Raw genomic sequence first — 26,640 nt, forward strand, 5'->3', positions numbered from 1 at the left:
GGTCTAAAGCAAAAAAAAAAAATACATTGTGCCAACACCGTTCTTTTTACTTAGGCAGCGCGACTGTGCTGCCTATGACTACTCATCGCCTACAATTTATAAAGACAGGTGCTAACTAAATTTTACCACAACCTTTTTTTGTTGTCCCAAGTTTTAAGACAACCTATTTTTTTGCTAACTGAATTTTAGTACGACTTTTGTTTTCTTTCACAAAGTTTTAATACAACTTGTTTATTTTCTGCTAACTGAACTTTAAAACAACTTGTTTTTTTTTGCTAACCAAACGATAATAGTAGTTTTCTTTCTAATACATACAATTCATGGTTGCAGCTATCGATGCAGCCATGAATTACCATTATCAACTTGGTGGAAGTGATGAAAGATATGAGAGTCGTGGCTAATTGGAGTAAAGTCAAGACAGATCAGTTCTGTGGGCCATTGAAGGCAATTGGAAAAAAAAAAAATTCAAAGATTTATGACCGACCATGTCCCCAGGACTTGCAGCAGCAGCTGCAGCCTCGTAAAGGATTAAGAATAACAAATGATGTGGCCTCTATGTGTAGACTTTATGGAAAAATCTTTTCAAATTAACGTAACTTTAAAGAGCTCTTGTCCACAGGTCAGGCAGCAACAAATATACATGAACTTTTTTAAAGACTCTCAATCAAATGGGAAATTTAATTCCAAGTTAACTTTTCACTAAAGCTTGGTAGAAAACAACGGATCAATCTACGAAAATCAACAAATCTTGAATCAGCTACAAATGGCAATTTTTTCTCACTAACCAGTTGTTTTAATGCCTTTTTAAATTAATGTGTACCGTGTTTCCTTCCTTACTAGGTTGCAACTATGATTTTAATGTTTCCTTCACTTTCCTGACATTACTCTTATTCTCAAATGATCCATCACTCAAATGCTTCTTGTACGATCCTTTGCACTTTTCTACTAAACTTAAAGTATTGTCGGTAAAATTCTTAGTTGGCTCATAAGTTAACATGGTATTCCCGTGATGGTAAGACAGCAAACCTTATTGATTATGTTATAGTAAACCGAAGACTGCCAGGGTCAATACAAGATACTAGGGTATATAGGAGTGCTGTTATTGATGTTAAAAGTAAAATTCACCATCTAGTAGTGTCAAGGGTTAATTTAAAGCTGAAAAATCGGAAGGGTAACTACCTCCCGGGAAGTTTTGATGTTGGTAGACTCCAGGATGAGAATTTGAGAGAAACTTTCCAGGAACAGTTGAATACTAAACTTGAGAGTTTAAAATTTGATAATGTGGAAGATAGTTGGAATAATTTTAGAAAAATAATTTGTGAAGTTGCTGAAGGTGTATTAGGGAAGAAAGCTAGAACTGCAGCTAAGAATATTAGTGAAAAAGCTTTACGTTTAATAAAAAGGAGAAAGGACTTGTACAAGAATTATCTGAGTGATAAATCGTATGAAAACAAAAGAAATGTAAAGAAAGTGGAGAAAGCATTAAAATATGAACTAAGGAGGTGTGAAGTGGAGGCCATGGATAAAATTGCCGAGGATTTGGAAGATACAGCTAGATGGCATAATAGTAAAATATTGTACTGGCACGTTAACAAATTGAGAGGGAGTAGTCAATCCGGACTTGGCCCAGATAAAAAGTGGGAGGGGACCGCTTTTAGTAATAAGGAAAAACTTCAGTGAGAGAGGTTTAATGTTTTAAGGATTTGCATAAATGAGGCAGAGTTACAGGAAAAGATATAGAGGGCATTGGATAAGTATGTGATGTCTTTTTTGCGAAGGACAATTTGTTTTGTGAGGAGGAATTAGCGACAGTACTAAAAGGATTAAAGAATAATAAGGCTCCAGGTGCTGATAGGGTGGTAAATGAGTTTCTTAAATATAGTGGCTCTGAGGTTAGAAATAAGTTACTGAAGATTATGAATTTGATTTTTGGAAAAGGGGAAGTACCTAACGATTTTAGGAAAATCTTAATTAAGCCACTTTATAAGAAAGGTGATAAAAGTGAGTGTGGTAATTATCGTGGCATTAGTCTGGTCTTTGTAGGTAGTAAATTACTTAGTAATATGATACTTTTTAGACTGAGAGATGCCGTAGACAAAGTTTTAAGAGAAGAGCAGTGCGGTTTTAGAAAAGGTAGAGGATGTGTTGACCAAATTTTCACTCTTAGGTTAATAATTGAGAAGTGCCTGAGTTTTCAAACACCTTTGGTCCTCAGTTTTATAGATTATGAGCAAGCGTTCGATTCTGTTGATAGAAGAGCTTTAGTAAAGGTTTTATCCTTATACCAGACAAATACATTAAAGTGATTAGTGCTATGTACGAGAATAACACTGCTGCGGTTAAGGTAGGAAATGAGGTTGGCAGTTGGTTTAGCATTAAATCAGGAGTTAAGCAGGGTTGTGTTCTTTCCCCCTTTATATGGATTATTTTGATGGACTTTGTCTTAAGGAGCACAGGAAAGGCAATGGGAGACCACGGAATCAAATGGGGAGGAAAAAGTCTCCTGGACTTAGATTATGCTGATGATTTAAGCATCCTAGATGAAAGTGTGAGCAAAATGAATGAAGTTTTAGAGGTTTTGCGAGTTCAAGGTGCTAGAATTGGTTTGAAAATTAATGTTAGGAAGACTAAGTCACTAAGGAAAGGAATAAGTGAAGATGAAAAGGTAACGTTGGGTAATGAAAAGATTGATCAGGTGGGCAGCTTCACTTACCTTGGTAGTATTATTAGTAAAGATGGTGGGAGCAGTGAACATGTTAAATATAGAATAGCCAAGGCTCAGGGGTTTTCTCACAGTTAAAAAAAAGTCTGGAAGAATAGGAACATAAGTCTGCAAACCAAGATTAGAATATTAGAAGCTACAGTCATGACAGTGGTCAAATATGGCTCTGAAGTATGGACGCTCCGAAAAGCGGATGAAGATTTGCTAGATGTTTTCCAGAGAAATTGCTTAAGGATTGTTCTGGGTACCCGGCTGACTGACCGTATTTCAAACAATAGGCTTTACGAAAAATGTGGCTTTACGAAAAGATTGTTTTTTTCGGCAAACCATCTAGGACTAAACGGAAAGCAGGTCGTCCCCGTCTGGGGTGGGAGGACGTCATAAAAAAAGATTTAAAGGAAATGGGAACTTCGTGGGCGGGTGTAAAAGGGAGGCTTTGAATAGATTGGGGTGGAGAAGGAGCGTGCGTAGCTGTGTTGACCTCAGGCGGCTTGGTGCTGCGGTGAGTTGTTAGTAGTAGTATTAGTTTCTAACTTTCCTCCCTAAGAAACTATCTGCGGCTACACAAACTTCTTTGTGATGGAAATACTACCAACATTTTAGGATATACCTTTTTGAAACCATGTGCAGCCCCAACAATTAATTTCGGCATTATTTTTTATGATTTTTCTTTACTTGGTGCCCATTAAAAACATAACTTTTGTGTTAAATAAGTAGTTCTTGTATCATTTAAAAGAGCTTTAGGGGGTTTGAGAGACTCGGTTGCCTGATTCCATGTTGTTTTTATTTACTTGGTGCCCATTAAAAACGAAATTTTTGTATTGAATAATTAGTTCTTGTATCTCTTAAAAGAGCTTTAAGGGGTTTGAGAGACTCGGTTGCCTGATTCCGTGTGGTTTTTCTTTACTTGGTGCCCATTAAAAACGAGATTTTTGTGTTAAATAAGTAGTTCTTGTATCCTTTAAAAGTACTTTACGGGGTTTGAGAGACTCGGTTGACTGATTCCGTGTGGTTTTTTTACTTGGTGCCCATTAAAAAACAAAATTTTTGTGTTAAATAAGTAGTTCTTGAATCTTTTAAAAGAGCTTTAAGGGGATTGAGAGACTCTGTTGCCTGATTCCGTGTGGTATTTCTTTACTTGGTGCCCTTTAAAAACAAAATTTTTGTGTTAAATAAGTAGTTCTTGCATCTTTTAAAAGAACTTTACGGGGTTTGAGAGACTCGTTTGCCTGATTCCGTGTGGTTTTTCTTTACTTGGTGCACATTAAAAACGAAAATTTTGTGTTAAATAAGTAGTTCTTGTATCTTTTAAAAAAGCTTTACGGGGTTTGAGAGACTCTGTTGCCTGATTGCGTGTGGTTTTTCTTTACTTGGTGCCCATTAAAAACGAAATTTTTGTATTAAATAAGTAGTTCTTGTATCTATTAAAAGAGCTTTACGGGGTTTGAGAGACTCTGTTGACTGATTCCGTGTGGTTTTTTTTACTTGGTGCCCATTAAAAAACAAAATTTTTGTGTTAAATAAGTAGTTCTTGCATCTTTTAAAAGAGCTTTACGGGGCTTGAGAGACTCTGTTGCCTGATTCCGTGTGGGTTTTCTTTACTTGGTGCCCATTAAAAACAAAATTTTTGTGTTAAATAAGTAGTTCTTGCATCTTTTAAAAGAGCTTTACGGGGTTTGAGGGACTCTGTTGACTGATTCCGTGTGGTTTTTCTTTACTTGGTGCCCATTAAAAAAGAAATTTTTGTGTTAAATAAGTAGTTCTTGTATCCTTTAAAAGTACTTTACGGGGTTTGAGAGACTCGGTTGACTGATTCCGTGTGTTTATTTTTAATTTGTTACCATTAAAAAACAAAATTTTTGTGTTAAATAAGTAGTTCTTGCATCTTTTAAAAGAGCTTTAAGGGGCTTGAGAGACTCGGTTGCCTGATTCCGTGTGGGTTTTCTTTACTTGGTGCCCATTATAAACAAAATTTTTGTGTTAAATAAGTAGTTCTTGCATCTTTTAAAAGAACTTTACGGGGTTTGATAGACTCGTTTGCCTGATTCCGTGTGGTTTTTCTTTACTTGGTGCCCATTAAAAACGACACTTTTGTGTTAAATAAGTAGTTCTTGTATCTTTTAAAAGAGCTTTACGGGGTTTGAGAGACTCTGTTGCCTGATGCCGTGTGGATTTTCTTTACTTGGTGCCCATTAAAAACAAATTTTTGTATTGAATAATTAGTTCTTGTATCTATTAAAAGATCTTTAAGGGGATTGAGAGACTCTGTTGACTGATTCCGTGTGGTTTTTTTTACTTTGTGCCCATTAAAAAACAAAATTTTTTTGTTAAATAAGTAGTTCTTGAATCTTTAAAAAGAGCTTTACGGAGCTTGAGAGACTCGGTTGCCTGATTCCGTGTGGGTTTTCATTACTTGGTGCCCATTAAAAACAAAATTTTTGTGTTAAATAAGTAGTTCTTGTATCTTTTAAAAGATCTTTACGGGGTTTGAGAGACTCGGTTGACTGATTCCGTGTGGTTTTTCTTTACTTGGTGCCCATTAAAAACGAAGTTTTTGTGTTAAATAAGTAGTTCTTGTATCTGTTAAAAGAGCTTTAAGGGGTTTGAGAGACTCGGTTACCTGATTCCATGTGGTTTTTCTTTACTTGGTGCCCATTAAAAACGAAATTTTTGTGGTTAGATAAGTAGTTCTTGTATCTGTTAAAAGAGCTTTACGGGTTTTGAGAGACTCTGTTGCCTGATTCCGTGTGGTTTTTCTTAACTTGGTGCCCATTAAAAACAAAATTTTTGTGTTAAATAAGTAGTTCTTGCATCTTTTAAAAGAGCTTTACGGGGTTTGAGAGACTCTGTTGACTGATTCCGTGTGGTTTTTCTTTACTTGGTGCCCATTAAAAACGAAATTTTTTGTGTTAAATAAGTAGTTCTTGTATCTTTTAAAATAGCTTAAGAGCTTTACGGGGTTTGAGAGACTCGGCTACCTGATTCCGTGTGGTTTTTCTTTACTTGGTGCCCATTAAAAACAAATTTTTTGTGTTAAATAAGTAGTTCTTGCATCTTTTAAAAGAGCTTTACAGGGTTTGAGAGACTTGGTTGCCTGATGCCGTGTGGTTTTTCTTTACTTGGTGCCCATTAAAAATGAAATTTTTGTGTTAAATAAGTAGTTCTTGTATCTTTTAAAAGAGCTTTACGGGGTTTGAGAGACTCTGTTGACTGATTCCGTGTGGTTTTTCTTTACTCTTGCCCATTAAAATCGAAATTTTTTTTTTAAATAAGTATTTCTTGTATATTTTAAATGAGCTTTACTGGTTTTTAGAGACTTGGTTGACTGATTCCGTTTGTTTTTTCTTTACTTGGTGCCCATTAAAACCTAAATTTTTGTGTTAAATAAGTAGTTCTCGCATCTTTTAAAAGAGCTTTACGGAGTTTGAGAGACTCTGTTGACTGATTCCGTGTGGGTTTTTCTTTACTTGGTGCCCATTAAAAACGAAATTTTTGTGTTAAATAAGTAGTTCTTGCATCTTTTAAAAAAGCTTTAAGGGGTTTGATAGACTCGGTTGCCTGATTCCGTGTGTTTTTTTTTACTTGGTGCCCATTAAAAACTAAATTTGTGTGTTAAATAAGTAGTTCTTGTATCTTTTAAAAGAGCTTTACGGGGTTTGAGAGACTCTGTTGTCTGATTCCGTGGGATTTTTCTTTACTTGGTACCCATTAAAAACGAAAATTTTGTCTTAAATAAGTAGTTCTTTTATCTTTTAAAAGAGCTTTACGGGGTTTGAGAGACTCGGTTGCCTGATTCCGTGTGGTTTTTCTTTACTTGGTGCCCATTAAAAACAAAATTTTTGTGTTAAATAAGTAGTTCTTGCATCTTTTAAAAGAGCTTTACGGGGTTTGAGAGACTCTGTTGACTGATTCCGTGTGGTTTTTCTTTACTTGGTGTCCATTAAAAACGAAATTTTTGTGTTAAATAAGTAGTTCTTGTATCTTTTAAAAGTACTTTACGGGGTTTGAGAGACTCGGTTGACTGATTCCGTGTGGTTATTTTTACTTGGTGCCCATTAAAAAACAAAATTTTTGTGTTAAATAAGTAGTTCTTGCATCTTTTAAAAGAGCTTTACGGGGGTTGAGAGACTCTGTTGCCTGATTGCGTGTGGTATTTCTTTACTTGGTGCCCATTATAAACGAATTTTTTGTTTTAAATAAGTAGTTCTTGAATCATTTAAAAGTACTTTACGGGGTTTGAGAGACTCGTTTGCCTGATTCCGTGTGGTTTTTCTTTACTTGGTGCCCATTAAAAACGAAACTTTTGTGTTAAATAAGTAGTTCTTGTATCTTTTAAAAGAGCTTTACGGGGTTTGAGAGACTTTGTTGCCTGATTCCGTGTTGCTTTTCTTTACTTGCTGTCCATTTAAAACTAAATTTTTGTATTAAATTAGTAGTTCTTCTATCTTTTAAAAGAGCTTTACGGGGTTTGAGAGACTCGGTTGCCTGATTTCGTGTGGTTTTTCTTTACTTGGTGACCAATAAAAACAAAATTTTAGTTTTATATAATTACTTCTTGCATCTTTTAAAATAGCTTTACGGGGTTTGAGAGACTCTGTTGACTGATTCCGTGTGGTTTTTTTTTACTTGGTGCCCATTAAAAACGAAATTTTTGTGTTAAATAAGTAGTTCTTGTATCTTTTAAAAGTGCTTTACGGGGTTTGAGAGACTCTGTTGACTGATTCCGTGTGGTTTTTTTTTACTTGGTGCCCATTAAAAAAAAAAAATTTTGTGTTAAATAAGTAGTTCTTTCATCTTTTGAAAGAGCTTTAAGGGGTTTGAGAGACTCGGTTGACTGTTTCCGTGTGGGTTTTATTTACTTAGTGACCATTAAAAACTAAATTTTTATTTTAAATAATTAGTTATTGAATCTTTTAAAAGAACTTTACGGGGTTTGAGAGACTCGTTTGCCTGATTCCGTGGGGTTTTTCTTGACTTGGTGCCCATTAAAAACGAAAATTTTGTGTTAAATAAGTAGTTCTTGGATCTTTTAAAAGAGCTTTACGGGGTTTGAGAGACTCGGTTGACTGATTCCGTGTGGTTTTTATTTAATTTGTGCCCATTAAAAAAGAAGTTTTTTTGATAAATAAGTAGTTTTTGTATCTGTTAAAAGAGCTTTAAGGGGTTTGAGAGACTCGGTTACCTGATTCCATGTGGTTTTTCTTTACTTGGTGCCCATTAAAAACGAAATTTTTGTGTTAGATAAGTAGTTCTTGTATCTGTTAAAAGAGCTTTACGGGTTTTGAGAGACTCTGTTGCCTGATTCCGTGTGGTTTTTCTTAACTTGGTGCCCATTAAAAACGAAATTTTTGTGTTAAATAAGTAGTTTTTGTATCTTTTAAAAGAGCTTTAAGGGGTTTGAGAGACTCGGTTGCCTGATTCCGTGTGGTTTTTCTTTACTTGGTGCCCATTTTGAGAGACTCGGTTGCATTGTATTTTCCATAATTTTCTTACAAGAAACTAGAGTTTACGCCCAAATACCCTTATTAGCTCAGATTGTATAGAAATAGTTTAATTTTTCGATCCGAAAATAGACTAAAGTTTCAGATTTGAACCAGAGAATTGTATTTTCCATAATTTTCTTACATCATATGAAATATTAGTGCGTAAACTGCAAACTGACAAAAATATCCAGAACTTTTTTTCTTATAGCCTTGACTTTGAAGACATTTCTTCATCTTAATTGGCTTTAGAAATATCATGCAAAATAAAACTAGCCAAACCGTGCACATTAAAAACGAAATTTTTGTATTAAATAAGTAGTTCTTGTATCTTTTAAAAGAGCTTTACGGGGTTTGAGAGACTCGGTTGCCTGATTCCGTGTGGTTTTTCTTTACTTGGTGCCCATTAAAAAAAAAATTTGTGTTAAATAAGTAGTTCTTGCATCTTTTAAAAGAGCTTTACGGGGTTTGAGAGACTCGGTTGCCTGATTCCGTGTGATTTTTCTTTACTTGGGGTCCATTAAAAAAGAAATTTTTGTTTTACATAAGTAGTTCTTGTATCCTTTAAAAGTACTTTACGGGGTTTGAGAGACTCGGTTGACTGATTACGTGTGGTTATTTTTAAGTTGTTCCCCAAAAAGAACAAAAATTTTGTGTTAAATAAGTATTTCTTGCATCTTTTAAAAGAGCTTTAAGGGGCTTGAGAGACTCGGTTGCCTGATTCCGTGTGGGTTTTCTTTACTTGGTGCCCATTAAAAACAAAATTTTTGTGTTAAATAAGTAGTTCTTGCATCTTTTAAAAGAACTTTACGGGGTTTGAGAGACTCGTTTGCCTGAGTCCGTGTGGTTTTTCTTTACTTGGTGCCCACTAAAAACTAAACTTTTGTCTTAAATAAGTAGTTCTTGTATCTTTTAAAAGAGCTTTTCGGGGTTTGAGAGACTCTGTTGCCTGATTCCGCGTGATTTTTCTTTACTTGGTGCCCATTAAAAACGAAATTTTTGTCTTAAATAAGTAGTTCTTGTATCTCTTAAAAGAGCTTTACGGGGTTTGAGAGACTCTGTTGACTGATTCCGTGTGGGTTTTTTTTACTTGGTGCCCATTAAAAAACAAAATTTTTGTGTTAAATAAGTAGTTCTTGCATCTTTTAAAAGAGCTTTACGGGGCTTGAGAGACTCGGTTGCCTGATTCCGTGTGGTTTTTATTTACTTGGTGCCCATTCAAAACAAAATTTTTGTGTTAAATAAGTAGTTCTTGCATCTTTTAAAAGAGCTTTACGGGGTTTGAGAGACTCTGTTGACTGATTCCGTGTGGTTTTTCTTTACTTGGTGACCATTAAAAACGAAATTTTCGTGTTAAATAAGTAGTTCTTGTATCCTTTAAAAGTACTTTACGGGGTTTGAGAGACTCGGTTGACTGATTCCGTGTGGTTTTTTTTTACTTGGTGCCCATTATAAAACAAAATTTTTGTGTTAAATATGTAGTTCTTGCATCTTTTAAAAGAGCTTTACGGGGCTTGAGAGACTCGGTTGCCTGATTCCGTGTGGGATTTCTTTACTTGGTGCCCATTAAAAACAAAATTTTTATTTTAAATAAGTAGTTCTTGAATCTTTTAAAAGAACTTTACGGGGTTTGAGAGACTCGGTTGACTGATTCCGTGTGGTTTTTCTTTAATTGGTGCCCATTAAAAACCAAACTTTTGTATTAAATAAGTAGTTCTTTTATCTTTTAAAAGAGCTTTACGGGGTTTGAGAGACTCGGTTGACTGATTCCGTGTGGTTTTTATTTACTTGGTGCCCATTAAAACGAAGTTTTTGTGTTAAATAAGTAGTTCTTGTATTTGTTAAAAGAGCTTTAAGGGGTTTGAGAGACTCGGTTACCTGATTCCATGTGGTTTTTCTTTACTTGGTGCCCATTAAAAACGAAATTTTTGTGTTAGATAAGTAGTTCTTGTATCTGTTAAAAGAGCTTTACGGGTTTTGAGAGACTCTGTAGCCTGATTCCGTGTGGTTTTTCTGAACTTGGTGCCCATTAAAAACAAAATTTTTGTGTTAAATAAGTAGTTCTTGCATCTTTTAAAAGAGCTTTAAGGGGTTTGAGAGACTCGATTGCCTGATTCCGTGTGGTTGTTATTTACTTGGTGCACATTAAAAACGAAATTTTTGTGTTAAATAAGTAGTTCTTGTATCTTTTAAAAGAGCTTAAGAGCTTTACTGGATTTGAGAGACTCGGCTACCTGATTCCGTGTGGTTTTTCTTTACTTGGTGCCCATTAAAAACAACTTTTTTGTGTTAAATAAGTGGTTCTTTAATCTTTTAAAAGAGCTTTACAGGGTTTGAGAGACTTGGTTGCCTGATTCCGTGTGGTTTTTCTTTACTTGGTGCCCATTAAAAATGAAATTTTTGTGTTAAATAAGTAGTTCTTGTATCTTTTAAAATAGCTTTACGGGGTTTGAGAGACTCTGTTGACTGATTCCATGTGGTTTTTCTTTACTCTTGCCCATTAAAATCGAAATTTTGTCTTAAATAAGTAGTTATTGTATCTTTTAAAAGAGCTTTACGGGGTTTGAGAGACTCGGTTGCCTGATTCCGTGTGGTTTTTCTTTACTTGGTGTCCATTAAAACAAAATTTTTGTGTTAAATAAGTATTTCTTGCATCTTTTAAAAGAGCTTTAAGGGGTTTGAGAGACTCGGTTGCCTGATTCCGTGTGGTTTTTCTTTACTTGGTGCCCATTAAAAACAAAATTTTTGTGTTAAATAAGTAGTTCTTGTATCTTTTAAAAGAGCTTTACGGGGTTTGAGAGAATCGGTTGACTGATTCCGTGTGGTTTTCATTACTTGGTGCCGATTAAAAAACAAAATTTTTGTGTTAAATAAGTAGTTCTTGCATCTTTTAAAAGAGCTTGAGGGGGTTTGAGAGACTCTGTTGCCTGATTCCGTGTGGTTTTTCTTTACTTGGTGCCCATTAAAAACGAAAATTGTGTGTTAAATAAGTAGTTCTTGTATCATTTAAAAGTACTTTACGGGGTTTGAGAGACTCTTTTGCCTGATTCCGTGTGGTTTTTCTTTACTTGGTGCCCATTAAAAATGAAAATTTTGTGTTAAATAAGTAGTTCTTGTATCCTTTAAAAGAGCTTTACGGGGTTTGAGAGACTCGGTTGCCTGATTCCGTGTGGTTTTTATTTACTTGGTGTCCAATAAAAACGAAATTTTTGTATTAAATAAGTAGTTCTTGTATCTTTTAAGAGCTTTACGGGGTTTGAGAGACTCGGTTGCCTGATTCCGTGTGGTTTTTCTTTACTTGGTGCACAATAAAAAAAAAATTTTGTGTTAAAAAAGTAGTTCTTGCATCTGTTAAAAGATCTTTAAGGGGATTGAGAGACTCTTTTGCCTGATTCCGTGTGGTTTTTTTATAGTTGGTGCCCAATAAAAAAGAAATTTTTTTGTTAAATAAGTAGTTGTTGTATCCTTTAAAATTACTTTACGGGGTTTGAGAGACTCGGTTGACTGATTCCGTGTGGTTTTTTTTTACTTGGTGCCCATTAAAAAAAAAAAATTTTGTGTTAAATAAGTAGCTCTTGCATCTTTTAAAAGAGCTTTACGGGGCTTGAGAGACTCGGTTGCCTGATTCCGTGTGGGTTTTCTTTACTTGGTGCCCATTAAAAACAAAATTTTTGTGTTAAATAAGTAGTTCTTGCATCTTTTAAAAGATCTTTACGGGGTTTGAGAGACTCGTTTGCCTGATTCCGTGGGGTTTTTCTTTACTTGGTGCACATTAAAAAAGCAATTTTTGTGTTAAATAAGTTGTTATTGTATCTTTTAAAAAAGCTTTACGGGGTTTGAGAGACTCTGTTGACTGATTCCGTGTGGTTTTTATTTACTTGGTGCCCATTAAAAACGAAGTTTTTGTGTTAAATAAGTAGTTTTTGTATCTGTTAAAAGAGCTTTAAGGGGTTTGAGAGACTCGGTTACCTGATTCCATGTGGTTTTTCTTTACTTGGTGCCCATTAAAAACGAAATTTTTGTGTTAGATAAGTAGTTCTTGTATCTGTTAAAAGAGCTTTACGGGTGTTGAGAGACTCTGTTGCCTGATTCCGTGTGGTTTTTCTTTACTTGGTGCTCATTAAAAACGAAATTTTTGTGTTAACTATGTATATTTTGTATCTGTTAACAGAGCACGAAGGGGTTTAAGAGACTCAGTTACCTCATTCCGTGTGGTTTTTCTTTAATTGGTGCCCATTGAATAAAAAATTATTTTGTCCATTAATTACTTCCTGTATCTTTTAAAAAAGCTTTACGGGGTTTGAGAGACTCGGTTGCATTGTATTTTCCATAATTTTCTTACAAGAAACTAGAGTTTACGCCCAAAAACCCTTATTAGCTCAGATTGTATAGAAATAGTTTTATTTTTCGATCCGAAAATAGACTAAAGTTTCAGATTTGAACCAGAGAATTGTATTTTCCATAATTTTCTTACATCATATGAAATATTAGTGCGTAAACTGCAAACTGACAAAAATATCCAGAACTTTTTTTCTTATAGCCTTGACTTTGAAGATATTTCTTCATCTTAATTGGCTTTAGAAATATCATGCAAAATAAAACTAGCCAAACCGTGAACATTAAAAACGAAATTTTTGTATTAAATAAGTAGTTCTTGTATCTTTTAAAAGAGCTTTACGGGGTTTGAGAGACTCGGTTGACTGATTCCGTGTGGTTTTTCTTTATTTGGTGCCCATTAAAAAACGAAGTTTTTGCGTTAAATCAGTAGTTTTTGTATATGTTAAAAGAGCTTTAAGGGGTTTGAGAGACTGTGTTGCCTGATTCCGTGTGGTTTTTATTTACTTGGTGCCCATTAAAAACGAAATTTTTGTGTTAAATAAGTAGCTCTTGTATCTTTTAAAAGAGCTTTAAGGGGGTTTGAGAGACTCGGTTGACTGATTCCGTGTGGTTTTTCTTTACTTGGTGCCCATTAAAAACGAAATTTTGTGTTAAATAAGTAGTTTTTGTATCTTTTAAAAGAGCTTTAAGGGGTTTGAGAGACTCGGTTGCATTATATTTTCCATAATTTTCTTACAAGAAACTAGAGTTTACGGCCAGAAACCCTTATTAGCTCAGATTTTATAGAAACAGTTTTATTTTTCGATCCGAAAATAGACTAAAGTTTCAGATTTGAACCAGAGAATTGTATTTTCCATAATTTTCTTACATCTATGGAAATCATTAACGATAACAAACATGTTTTTGACCAGATGGGTTTTTGAAAGCACATTCAGCATGGTGTGCGCTATTTTTTTTTTATCATGAACCCTTTAGAGACCAATTTAATCAAGTTGAAAAAAGTTCAAATACAATCATTACTGATATTGATATTAGGGCGTAAACTACAAACTGACAAAATATCCAGAACTTTTTTCTTATAGCCTTGACTTTGAAGACATTTCTTCATGTTGATTGGCTTTAGAAATATCATGCAAAATAAAACTAGCCAAACCGTCGTTTCTTTGTCGAATTTTGAGCAAACAAAAGGATTATAACACCTGATTGGCTCGTTTGTATGCAATTTCAAGCCAGTTAAAATAACGAAACGTCTTTGAGTCACATTTTATTTAAAAAGTAAATTCGATGTTTCTCTATGATTGAATCCCAACGTCCCCCTGCTCTGAGTGTTGAAAATGATTTCACGACATAATTTTAGTTTTTTTTTCTTGTCCCAAACTATTTTTTATCATGAACCCTTTAGAGATCAATTTGATCAACTTGGAGAAAGTTCAAATAGAATCCTTACTGATATTGATATTATTGCGTAAACTACAAACTGACAAAAATATCCAGAACTTTTTTTCTTATAGCCTTGACTTTGAAGATATTTCTTCATCTTAAGTGTTTGATTCAAACTTTTACCTTGATCATCGATGTTTTTAGCAGAATTTCAAAAGGATCGTTCATAAGTGCTGGCGTATCTGATGAAATAATTTAGGTCGAATGATAAATTTAATTTTTTTTTTAATGCAGTAGTTTTTTTTTAGTAATGACACTAGATATACTAAAAGCGTATTATTAAAAATTTTACCTTGAGAATCGATTTTTTTAAAAGAATTTAAAAAGGATAGTATAGGACTGCTGGCATATATGATGAAATAATTTAGGTCGTATGATAAATTTAGTAAGGACACTCGATATCCTAAAAGTGTCTGATTCAAACTTTTACCTTGAGCATCGATGTTGTTAGCAGAATTTCAAAAGGATCGCTTATGAGTGCTGGCGTATCTGATGAAGTAATTTAGGTCGTATGATAAATTTAATTTTTTTTTAATGCAGTAGTTTTTAGTAAGGACACTCGATATCCTAAATGTGTTTGATTCAAAATTTTACTTTGAGCATAGATTTTATTAGCAGAATTTCAAAAGGATCGTTCATAAGTGCTGGCGTATCTGATGAAATAATTTAGTTCGTATTATAATTTTTTTTTTTTTTTTTAATGCAGTAGTTTTTCAGTAAGGATATTCGATATGCTAAAAGTGTTTGATTCAAACTTTTACCTTGAGCATCGATGTTCACACACACACACACACACACACACACACACACACACACACACACACACACACACACACACACACACACACACACACACACACACACACACACACACACACACACACACACACACACACACACACACACACACACACACACACACACACACACACACACACACACACACACACACACACACACACACACACACACACACACACACACACACACACACACACACACACACACACACACACACACACACACACACACACACACACACACACACACACACACACACACACACACACACACACACACACACACACACACACACACACACACACACACACACACACACACACACACACACACACACACACACACACACACACACACACACACACACACACACACACACACACACACACACACACACACACACACACACACACACACACACACACACACACACACACACACACACACACACACACACACACACACACACACACACACACACACACACACACACACACACACACACACACACACACACACACACACACACACACACACACACACACACACACACACACACACACACACACACACACACACACACACACACACACACACACACACACACACACACACACACACACACACACACACACACACACACACACACACACACACACACACACACACACACACACACACACACACACACACACACACACACACACACACACACACACACACACACACACACACACACACACACACACACACACACACACACACACACACACACACACACACACACACACACACACACACACACACACACACACACACACACACACACACACACACACACACACACACACACACACACACACACACACACACACACACACACACACACACACACACACACACACACACACACAGCAGCAGCAGCAGCAGCAGCAGCAGCAGCAGCAGCACGACGACGACGACACACACACACACGAGAGAGAGCACGACGACACTCACACAGAGACGACACACACACACAGAGACGACACACACAAAGTGACGACTTGCACATAGAGACGACACACGCACAGAAACGACAAACACACATAGACGATACCCATAGAGGGACAACACACACACACACATATAGAGCCGACTCACACACAGAGAGGACAAACACACAGAGAGGACAAACACACAGAAACGACACGCACACACATAGAGACAACACACACATAGAGACAAAACACACACAGAGAGGCACACAGACACACGCACAGAGACGACAAACACACAGAGACGATACACATAGAGGGACAACACACACACATAGAGCCGACTCACACACAAAGAGAACAAACACACAGAGACGACAGACACAAACACACAGAGACGACAGACACTAAGAGACGACTCACACACAGAGAGGACAAACACACAGAAACGACACGCACACACATAGAGACTACACAAACATAGAGACAACACAGACACAGAGACGACACACACACAAAGACAAAACACACACAGAGACGACACATACACTGAGACGACACACCCAAAGAGATGACACACACACTGAGACGACACACGCACAGACAGGATACACAATACAGAAATTTAATTCAGGAAAATATGAAAAAAAAAATTTTAGACGGGGTTACGTGCGCGCTCATAACCCCGTCTAAATTTTTTTTGAAGAAATGGAACTGTGGATAACACATGAGTGATAGACAGCTTTCCCTACAAAACCATTCCTAAATACGCAATTTGACAATCTCTAGTTTCCGATTTAAAAAAAAAATGTCTGCGTCAAACTGTGTGAGGGAGGACTGACTCTCTTTGAAAAGGTGTAGAGCTGCCATAGAAGTATTACCTATATGCATGGGGCTACTCACTCTCTTTGAAAAGGTGCAGAGTTGCCATAGAATAACAATGGAAGGAACATAGTGCTATAGAATAGCATGGAAGGGAACATAAACCCTTAGAATAGCAGGATGGAACGTGAACCCTTATAATAACATGGTAGGTAATATTGACTCTCGGAACAACTTTAGAGGGGCCATAAATTCTTAAAATAGCAAGTGAGGGAACATGAGGCCAGGGACTATCATGAAAAGGAACCTAAACCCTTATAATAGCATAGGAAGGAACATGAGCCCCTAGAATAGCATGGAAAGGAACATAAGCCCTTAAAATATCATGTGAATGAATATAAGCCCTTAGAATAGCATGGTAGGGAAAATAAACCCTTAGAATAGCATGGGAGGGAACATAAACCCTTAGAATAGCATGGGAGGGAAAGTAAACCCTTAGAATATCATGGGAGGGAACGAAACCCTTAAAATAGCATGGGAGGGAACATAATCCCTTATAATAGCATAGGAAGGAACATAAGCTCCTAGAATAGCATGGGAGGGAACATAAACCCTTATAGTAGCATGGGAGGGAGCAGAATCCATTAGTATAGCATAGGAAGGAACATAATCCCTTAGAATAGCATGGGAGGGAACATAAGCCCTTAAAATAGCATGGGAGGGAACATAATCCACCTAAATCCATAAGTACATGCTCTGGAAAGACACCAAGGAACATAAGGCAAGCAAATCCATAAGTACATGCTTTGGAAATGTTTTTCCTATGGCCGTACGCAAATAGCATGGAGATTCCTATGGCCGTACGTAAAATGGTACTTAGACCTCTACTCATTTTTGAGTGACCAAAAAAATTGGAGGGGAACTTGGCGCCCTCCCACGCTCATTTTTTCTCGAAGTCACCCAATCAAAATTTTGAGATAACCATTATGTTCAGCAGAGTCAAAAATTTTATAAATTTCTTTGAGGATGACTCAATCCCCAAAGCTCCCAGGGGAAGGGCTGCAAGTTATGAACTTTCCCATTGTTTACATATAGCATTGGTTAATGGGAAGTATACAGACGTTTCAGGAGGGATTTTTTCTGGTAGGGGGGGGGGGGGGTTGAAGGAGGGGGTTACGGGTGAGAATCTTTCCATGAAACATGTTTACTTGGGGGAAGAGACATTTCTATGAAGGGGCACCGGATTTCCCAGCATTATTTAAAGAACGATCAGAAATTAAATTTTAAAAAATAAGCTTTTTCAACTGAAAGTATGGAACAACATTAAAACTAAAAAAGAACAGTAATTATTACGTATATGAGGGGATTCGCCCCCTAGTCAATACTTCGTCCTTTACGCTAAAGTTTTTTTTGTACTTTCAAAAGAACTATCTATTCAAATTAACCAGCCTTTGTGATACAGAGGTTTGTGATTCGAAAAATATTTGAACTTTAGCGTAAAGAGCGAGGTATTGACTAGGGGGCAAACTCCTTAATAAACGTAATAAAAACATACGAATATAGAAGTTCGTTAAGTAAGTTACGTCAGAACAAAATGTCGAGAAAGCCATTTAGCCCAAAAAATAGTAAAATTAAAATGCAAATTTCATTTTAATTATTCATGCACGGTGAGCCAAAATCAAAGCTGCATTAATTCAAAAACGTTCAGAAATTAAATATAAAAAAAAGTTTTTTTTAACTGAAAGAAAGGAGCGACATTAAAACTTAAAACGAACAGAAGTTATTCCATAATTTTATGAAATAAAATTCCATAGTTATATGAAAGGGACTGTTCCCTCCTCAGCGCCTCGCTCCTTACGCTAAAGTTAGACTCTGTCACACAACTTTATTTTTTAAAACAATAAAAACTTTAGCGTAAAGAGCGAGGCGTTATGTAGGGGACAGCCCCTTTCATATACGTAATAGTTTCTGTTCGTTTTAAGTTTAATGTCGCTCCTTGCTTTAAGTTAAAAAAAACATTGTTTTTATATTTAATTCAAGATAGGGACTGTAATTTTTTTATATTAGTGTTTGGCCAGCGTCAATCCAACGGTTTTTCTTTCGTTTCAATCCGAAGTCTTTATTGAAAGATTTCATGCTCTTTTTTGATATTCTCATAAATTTATTTCCTCATTAAACTTTCACTTTTAAAAATAACCAAAATAAAAGTCACCCTTGCTTCCTCACTTGACAGCTTTTTTTTTTAAACGCCTTTTTAAACTGCTGATTACTGTGGGCCGTGGCTAGCTCTTTACTAGGTTGAAGCCGTTTTTTTCTTAAGGGTAAACATTTTTTTTTATTTGCAGATTGGCTAGTGAACATTCTTCCACACGACACTCCCAAAGGGGCATCAGAATTTCAAGGTAGTACGGGAAATAGACTCACATACCTAAAAATTCGATAAATTTAATTACCGTGTCTCTGAAGAGGCCCCATAGCACTGATTCCTAGTAAAAACCCTCCCCTCCCTGAACAAAATTCTTTTTTTACGACATCCCCCCCCTCAAAACAAAATTATTACTATGATTCACCTTCTCCTCCACCAATAAAGAATCCTGGACATGTACGGGGTTAGTGTAGGTAGTCAGTCTCATAAAGAAGTAGTAAACTCTCTGTTTATGCTATGTTCATGTTGAATATACTCATATTATGGTAGGTTTATATTATTATCTTAATGAAATAAATAATACAATATGATATCCGCAAGATTCTGTATCTGTTTTCTATTTTGAGATATTACAGTAAATTTCGTTTGGGTACACCCCTATACCTATCTTCGTCCTTCAATAAAATTAAAAACCCTTCCTTTCGTCCTTTTTTTCAAATTGCACTCCTAACCTTAAATTTTACCATATTTCCTGAAATTTTGTGTACACCTCTATACCCTCTTCTGCCTCCCCCCCCCACAATAATATTCAATGTCTTGATTTTCAGTCATCTATAATAATATGGAGATATCCATTTTGACAACTTGGATGCATATAGTACCTTGTGATGTAGTTCAAAAGCGCCCTCACTTTTCCCCGGAAGTTTCATCTTAATACCCTTAGCCGTTCCTACGATATTGACGATGTACATTTTGGCAATATGGTAGCACACACTACCTTTTGATTTAGCTCAGCGCGCTCTGAAATTTTCAACCTAACACACTTAGCCGTTCTTGAAATATTGAGAATATGCTCTTTTGACAACCTGGACGTAAGTCGAAACTTTTAGGGCATTTATAATTCCCCTGAAAGTTTAAACTTTTTATTCCTCGCCATTCGTGGGATATTGCATATGCACCCATTGGAAAGCTTGGATGCATATAGTGTCTGTTTATTGATTTCAACATCCCTCTTTCTCGCCCTAAAAGTTTAGACAATTCCTGTTATATTTATAAGACACCCTATTGACCATTCCAATGCATATAGCGTCTTTTTATTCAGTTCAGCATCCCCTGAAATTTTCTACTTTATACCCTTAACCGCTCTTGAGAAATTGCAGATCTGCCCCTTTGTCAACCTGGTACTATGTAGTGTCTTTTGATTTAGTTCAGCATCCCCTGAAAGTTTTAACTAATTGCTCTTAGCTGTTCCTTGTATATTGTAGTTTGCAACATGGATGCGAATTGTGCCTTGGGATTTACTCCAATATTGCCCAAAGTTTCAACTTCATACCTTCAGTCGTTCTTGGGATATTGCAGATATGTCTTTTGATTTAATTCAAAATCCCCCTAAATATCCCCTGAGAGTTTAAACTAAATAACCTTAGAACGCTCCTTAGGTAATAAAATTGGTATGGTTTACTGGAAGTACAAAGAACATTAATGCTTCACGGCCCCCCCCCCCCACTCCTAGGAGCACCCTAGTTAAGATCGAGCCCTATCCTGCTGTAACTGTTATTTTTTCAATGGTTCCTTTGTAAGAACATACAAAAAACTCAATCCTTGATCTTACTTCCGGAAAAAAAAATTCAAAATTTCACATTTTGGATATATGTGCTCGAGGCCTCACCAGTAGAGTTTTCTGACATTCTGAATATGATGGTGATTTATTTTACATTAATTCACATCTTTTATATTAATACTACTTTATTTATATTAATATAACTACTTTTATGCTACAACTTTCTTATTATTACAACTCCTTTTCTATTGATGCTGTTCCTTTTCTGTAAATTACTTTTGCGTATCTTCAATTGGTGTACAAAATGCTACCTATAGCATAAGTCAAGCGATTTTATTAATATTATGATTTTATATTACACACAGGAAAAACACACAGGAACCTGTGACTTTTTCTTAGCTGGATACATCAAAGAACGAACCAGAGGGAGGAAGAAGGCCCCTCGAATATACACTCAGCAGGGTCCCCCAGTTTGTGCACACGTCCCGTGAGTTGCAAACCTTCTCAGCCTAGTAAACGACTAAGTGTTCGCATGGGATTCTGATTAGTGGATAATTATTCTAGGCTTGGTCTGTTTCGGCGGGCGTTTTCGGGTTGCTCTCCTGTAGTAGCATAATATTTGTAGGCATGAATATATAATGAGTCGGAGGTAATATGCTTGCTATTGTCTGTGCAGGATTTTAGGCTTTTGTTGATAGAAGAGCATCGCCAAGTGCTGAAAACCATGTTGTGACCAAGAAGGGTCCAGGATTGCACAAAGCCTCCATTCATACTGGAGCTCCCAGGAATTTCTTCCTGTCTGGTTTGAAGCCTGCTTAAGCCAGCACCTGAGAATATTTGCTGGTCCCTGTACTAGTTTCCAGGACCATTTCTTTTCCTGGGAATATAAAAATTGCTAAATTATTTCAGGAATTTCTTTTTATGAAATGATTTAGAGAATATAAAAATTGCAGCTTGGAATGTTACGACGTTAAAAATAACCATCGTATCAACATTTTGACTGACGAATCCAAACGCTTTAAACTGGAGTCATTATGAGCTTCAGAAACTCATATCCGAGGGATAGGAAACATGAACTTAAGTGATAAAAAAATATTTAGTCAGGCAGGAAGAATGGGGTACAGAGACAGGGAGTAGGGCTCATGATGAATAAGGAAGCTTCTAAGTCTTGTTTAGGCTGGGAGGATATTAGTAATAGAATACTAACCGATCACTTTATGACTAAAAAGAGTAGAGTATCAGTTATAGCAGTATATGCCCGTATAGAGCCAATTGACGGAGATAGCTTTGACTCAGAGGAATTTTACTTACAGCTACAGGAACAAATAGACAGGTCCCAGGTAGAAATGTGGTGTTTTTTAGGAGATTTTAATGTCCTGGTCAGTGGAAACAGGGATAGATGTTATCCTAGCCTAAGTAAATTTAATGTAGGAAAGAAAAACAGTAATGGCTACAGACTGCTGCACTTTCGTAGGTATAACAATCTAGTTATAACCAATACAGCATTTGGTCATAGAGTAACCCATAAGTTAACATGGTATTCAAGTGATAGCAAGACAACTAACCTTGTGAATTGTGTTATTGCAAACCGAAGACTGGCAGGATCAATACAAGATAATTGGGTAAATATAAGCGCTTTTATTGATCTTTAAAGTAAAGATAACCATCTAGTAGCAGCTAGGGTTAATTTAAAGCAGAAATTTTGGAAGGGTAGCTACCTTTCGGGAAGTTAGGACGTTGGTATATTCCAGGATGAAAATTTAGGACAAACTTTCCAGGAACAGTTGAATACTAAACTCGAGAGTTTAAAATTTGACAATGTAGGAGACGGATGGAATAATTCAAGGAATATAATTTGTGAAATTGCTGATAGTGTCTTAGGAAAGAAAGTTAGGGACGCAGCTAGGAATGTTAGTGAACATGCTTTATGTTTAATAGAGAGAAGGGGCTTGTACAAGAATTATATGAGTGATGGATTATATGAAAATAAGAGGAATGTAAAAAAAAGTGGATACAGCATTAAAATATGAACTAAGGAGGTATGAAGTGGAGACTATGGATAAAATTGCCGAGGATCTGAAAGATGCAGCAAGACGGCATAATAATAAAATATTGTAGTGACATGTCAATAAATTGAGAGCGATTAGTCAATCTAGACTTGTCTAAGGTAGGAACGGGGCCGCAATTACTGATGAGGAAAGAGACAAAGAGAGATGGACAGAACAGTTTGAAAATGTACTAAACCGGTATAGATTATTCAGTCCTAAGATATCCCCTCTTAGTCATCTTAACTTAAAACTATTTTGATTTGGTTAAATAGTAGAAGTGGTAAAAGTAGAAATAGTAGCAAAGGTAGTAGTAATACTAATGGTCCTCCAATTTTTAGCTTAATGCCCTTAGGTGTACCTGGGATATAGCTGGTACACCCTTTTGATAACCTGCTTGTGCAAAATGTGGTTTTGATTTAGTTTGAAATCCCCTCAAAATGCTCTGAAAGCTTCAACTAAACTTATGACGTTCCTTAGATATTGCTGATACGCCTTTTTGATAACTTGTTTGCACACAGTGTGTTATGATTTAGCTCAACGCCGCCCTCACCATTCCCTGAAGGTGCTACCTAATACCCTTAGCATTAGCAAAAACAGCAGTCATAGTAGCAGTAGTAGTAGAAAGAGTAGTGGGAGTAGTGGGCCTAGTAGTAGTAATGATAGCTGTAGCAACATTTCTAGTAGTAGCAGTAGTAGTGCTCATATAGTGCCTTTTTAGTTAGTTCAACATCCCCTCAACATGCCCTGATAGTTTCAACTTAGTAGTCTGAGCCGTTTCTCAGATATTGTTGATGCACCCATTTGATTACCTGCATCCGCAGTGTGTTTTGATTTAGTCCTACACCCCCGTCAACAATCCTTGAAAGTTTCATGATAATAACTTTAGCCGTAGCAGTAGTAGTAACTATAGTAGCTGTTGTATTAGCAGTTATTGGACCTTTCAACTATGCTGAACAAATGGCTATCTTAAACATTTGATTGGTTGTATTTTAGAGAATAATGGGGCGTGGATGGGCTGTTTGCCCTCCAATCACTTTTTACTCTTAAAAAGGATACTAGAACGTTTAATTTCCAATCGAATGAGCCCCCTCCGATGTTTCTACGACAACTAATTCTATACAAAATGTCTTGGTGAAATAGAATTAATTCAAAGAGCCCACTTCGCTCTTTATTTAGGCATCACTTGTGCTGCCTATGATAGACTCACTTACCCATCTTCAGCTGTTCCAATGAATGGCTGATCGACTACGCCAATTAGTGGCTCATGAGTGACTGTGGAAAATACGCCAATCAAAATTGTGACGCAAGGTAAGCCACTACGGTAAGCACCTGGAACTTGAGAAGGAATCCCCTCAGATCCTTGAACATATTCATTTGTTCCGTCTGAAAAATTAAAATTTTAGTTTATAACTCAGTAACCTATTTTTTTACCAGAATTTTCCCGCTCAACCCTCTTTGTGACACAAAATCTAGAGTCTTTAATGGTATGCAGTGTGCGAAGAAGACAGAATACAATCTCGTGTTGCAGAAAATACATAGAACAAGTTATATAAGAGTAGTTCTGTCTTTTTTGACGATTATCTTATATTTGTAACCAGAAGCGCCAATGGGGGGAAGGGTAAAGTTAGTTATCAAATATAACTTTTCAAAACACTTTTTTGGAATTTTCATTATAAAAAAAAAACGAACAGAGCTACCCCCTCTAGATTTTGCAAAATGCCTTTATTGCATCTTCATAAAAGAAGCAGAAACCTCTTGCCCCCCCCCCCCCGTATATTTTTGTGAATTGGCGCTATCATTTATAATGTGCTTAAAATGAGGAATAAGTAGCAATAAGCCCGTGGCAACAACCAAGATTTGTACCTTTACATACATCATTTACATACAATTCCCATGCTCGGATACAACTTTTATGTATCTTCATAAAAAGGCAGAAAACCCTTGCCCTGCCGGCCTGTCCCCCAATATTTTCTTAAACTGGTGACATTATTCATAATGTGGTTAAACTAGGGAAGGAATAATAATAATCCCTTGACGACGGCCAAGATGTTATACCTATATATACAAGTTTACATAAAATTCCCATATAAAATTCCCTATATGCATCATCTAAACTTTTGAATTATTTTCGCTTTAAATCGAAACTCGAAACATTGCTGGTCTAGCGGTAATACTTGTCTTGTAAGAAATCGAGAAAATAATATCAATCGAAGAATCTTTTAAACAACCCCCTTCCAAGTAATATGACAAGGGAAACAATTTTCTGACATGATGCGGATGCCTTTTGTAACTAATCAATTACCATATGAACCATTCATAAAAGCGTGAAGAGACGGATTAAAAGGCTATTGTAAATGTAGTAAACTTGCTGATGACGTCAGCGCACACTGCCTGTAAGAAAGATATCAATGTCTTTTAAATTTGTTTATCATGATGTAATGAAGCAGAAAAAAAGGAAAAAAAAGGAATGATTATTCTTGGCGTTTAAGCCAGGAAACTGTAAGTTGCTTGTTTAGTGTGTTCAGCAATGGTGTTTCCAATGGTGTATTTTTCGCTTCGATTAGACGCCATTTCTGAGCGGTTTTCGATGACATTTTACTATAAAGACGAATGGATATAATAATTATTATTCTGAATCAGCTACAAATGGCGGTTTTTTCTCACTACCCTGTTTTTTAACGTGTTTTTAGTTTTGGCTGCTATGGTCCAGTAGTAAGTTATACAAAGGTTTCACGATAGATAGTATAAAGCGACCAATCCTTTTATATTATATACCTATAAAGTGATCAAACACGTTTTGAAAGTATAATTGAGATTGTATAATGCAACCAGACTGGTTTTTGAGGCTTCACCCATTTTTTAGGGCAAATCAGAGAGAGCGGAGGTTACTCCATATACGATAACTTGATTGGTAATTGGGTTCAAATAAAAGGAGTGATTTTCATTGCAATTCATATTAGTAAGAGAATTGAATTAAGAGAGAATAGTTTATTTGAGACGATATTAGTAGAGAAAATGAGTGGAGCATTTATACTATTGGAGGTTGATGGTGGAGCCGGCAGCAGCAAAGATATACGAGTAACAAACGTGGCTGTGGAAATAACAGGAGGCTGTAGAATATGCCTTGAATGGGATGATATGTATACTAGATATGTAATATCATTGAGCAAATTTAAAATGGAGGAGCAGTTATGTTTTGCTGCGAAACTGAATATTGTGCATATAAATAGGCTTCAGGCAGCATTATATGCACTAGTGAAATATATTGATGAAAACAAATTGAATCAGTGATTATTATTGTTGTAATTATGCTCAATAAAACTGTTTCTAAATCAAAGATATTTTTCTTTCTATAGTAGACTAGCGTATATTTTTAGAGTAGAAAAAAAAATCTGGTTAGTCTGAAGTTTGTTGTGAGAGTGTCAGGACTCTAAAAAATGGATAGATTTGAGAAAGATCGAATCATGGGGAATCTTGTGTTTATGGAAAAATGTTTGATTCTAGATGATGATTTTCTAGAACTGTCTATTCAAAGGAAGATATTTTCTCGGGGAATGCTTGTCGATATAATAAAAACTGATTCTCCGTCATTAGACTATTGCATGAAGCTTTTACATCGTGGACCAACGGCATTTGCACAATTTATTGACATATTAATCACGACACAGCAAAATGATATTGTGGATATGCTTTTAAACACTAGTTTAGAAATTTAGGACTTTTTTCTCATGAGAAAGATGGGGTTCAAGGATGATTTACTCCTCTCTCTCTCTCTCTCTCTATCCCACTCAATTTGTTGTTGGTAGCTCAGTTCATTGTGGCAGTGAGAGTGTCAACACATGAAAAAATGTTCCATAAATGTCCGCTATGCATTTACACACTGGGCAGCTGGTCATCATGTGAGAATTGTACAATGATTGATGAGTATGATGAAAAGTGCAGATTATGCAACCCGTGTAAATTGCATAGAGGATGTGCTGTACAAATTAAAGGTTGTAATTCCTGTCTTGAAGGGGTGTGTGACTCTCACCCTAGAGGGCACCTATGCTCCAATTGCAACTATGATAAATGTAATCAATATGAGAA

The 26,640-nt window shown here is 36.0% G+C and overlaps 1 protein-coding gene across 1 annotated transcript in view; it reads right to left on the minus strand.

Annotated features, from left to right (window-relative positions):
* Nucleotides 1-26,640, minus strand: part of Ipp (inositol polyphosphate 1-phosphatase) — a 128,906-nt gene that overhangs the window by 12,243 nt on the left and 90,023 nt on the right. Inside the window, exon 4 of the mRNA XM_089092968.1 lies at nucleotides 23,766-23,937. Coding sequence (XP_088949094.1) covers nucleotides 23,766-23,937 — 172 coding nt within the window. The remainder of the gene's footprint in view (nucleotides 1-23,765; nucleotides 23,938-26,640) is intronic.

The sequence above is a fragment of the Artemia sp. Qi Xiang Cuo genome, chromosome 8 (genome assembly GCF_049724085.1).
Source record: "Artemia sp. Qi Xiang Cuo chromosome 8, ASM4972408v1, whole genome shotgun sequence".
NCBI classification, from domain to species: Eukaryota; Metazoa; Arthropoda; class Branchiopoda; order Anostraca; family Artemiidae; genus Artemia; species Artemia sp. Qi Xiang Cuo.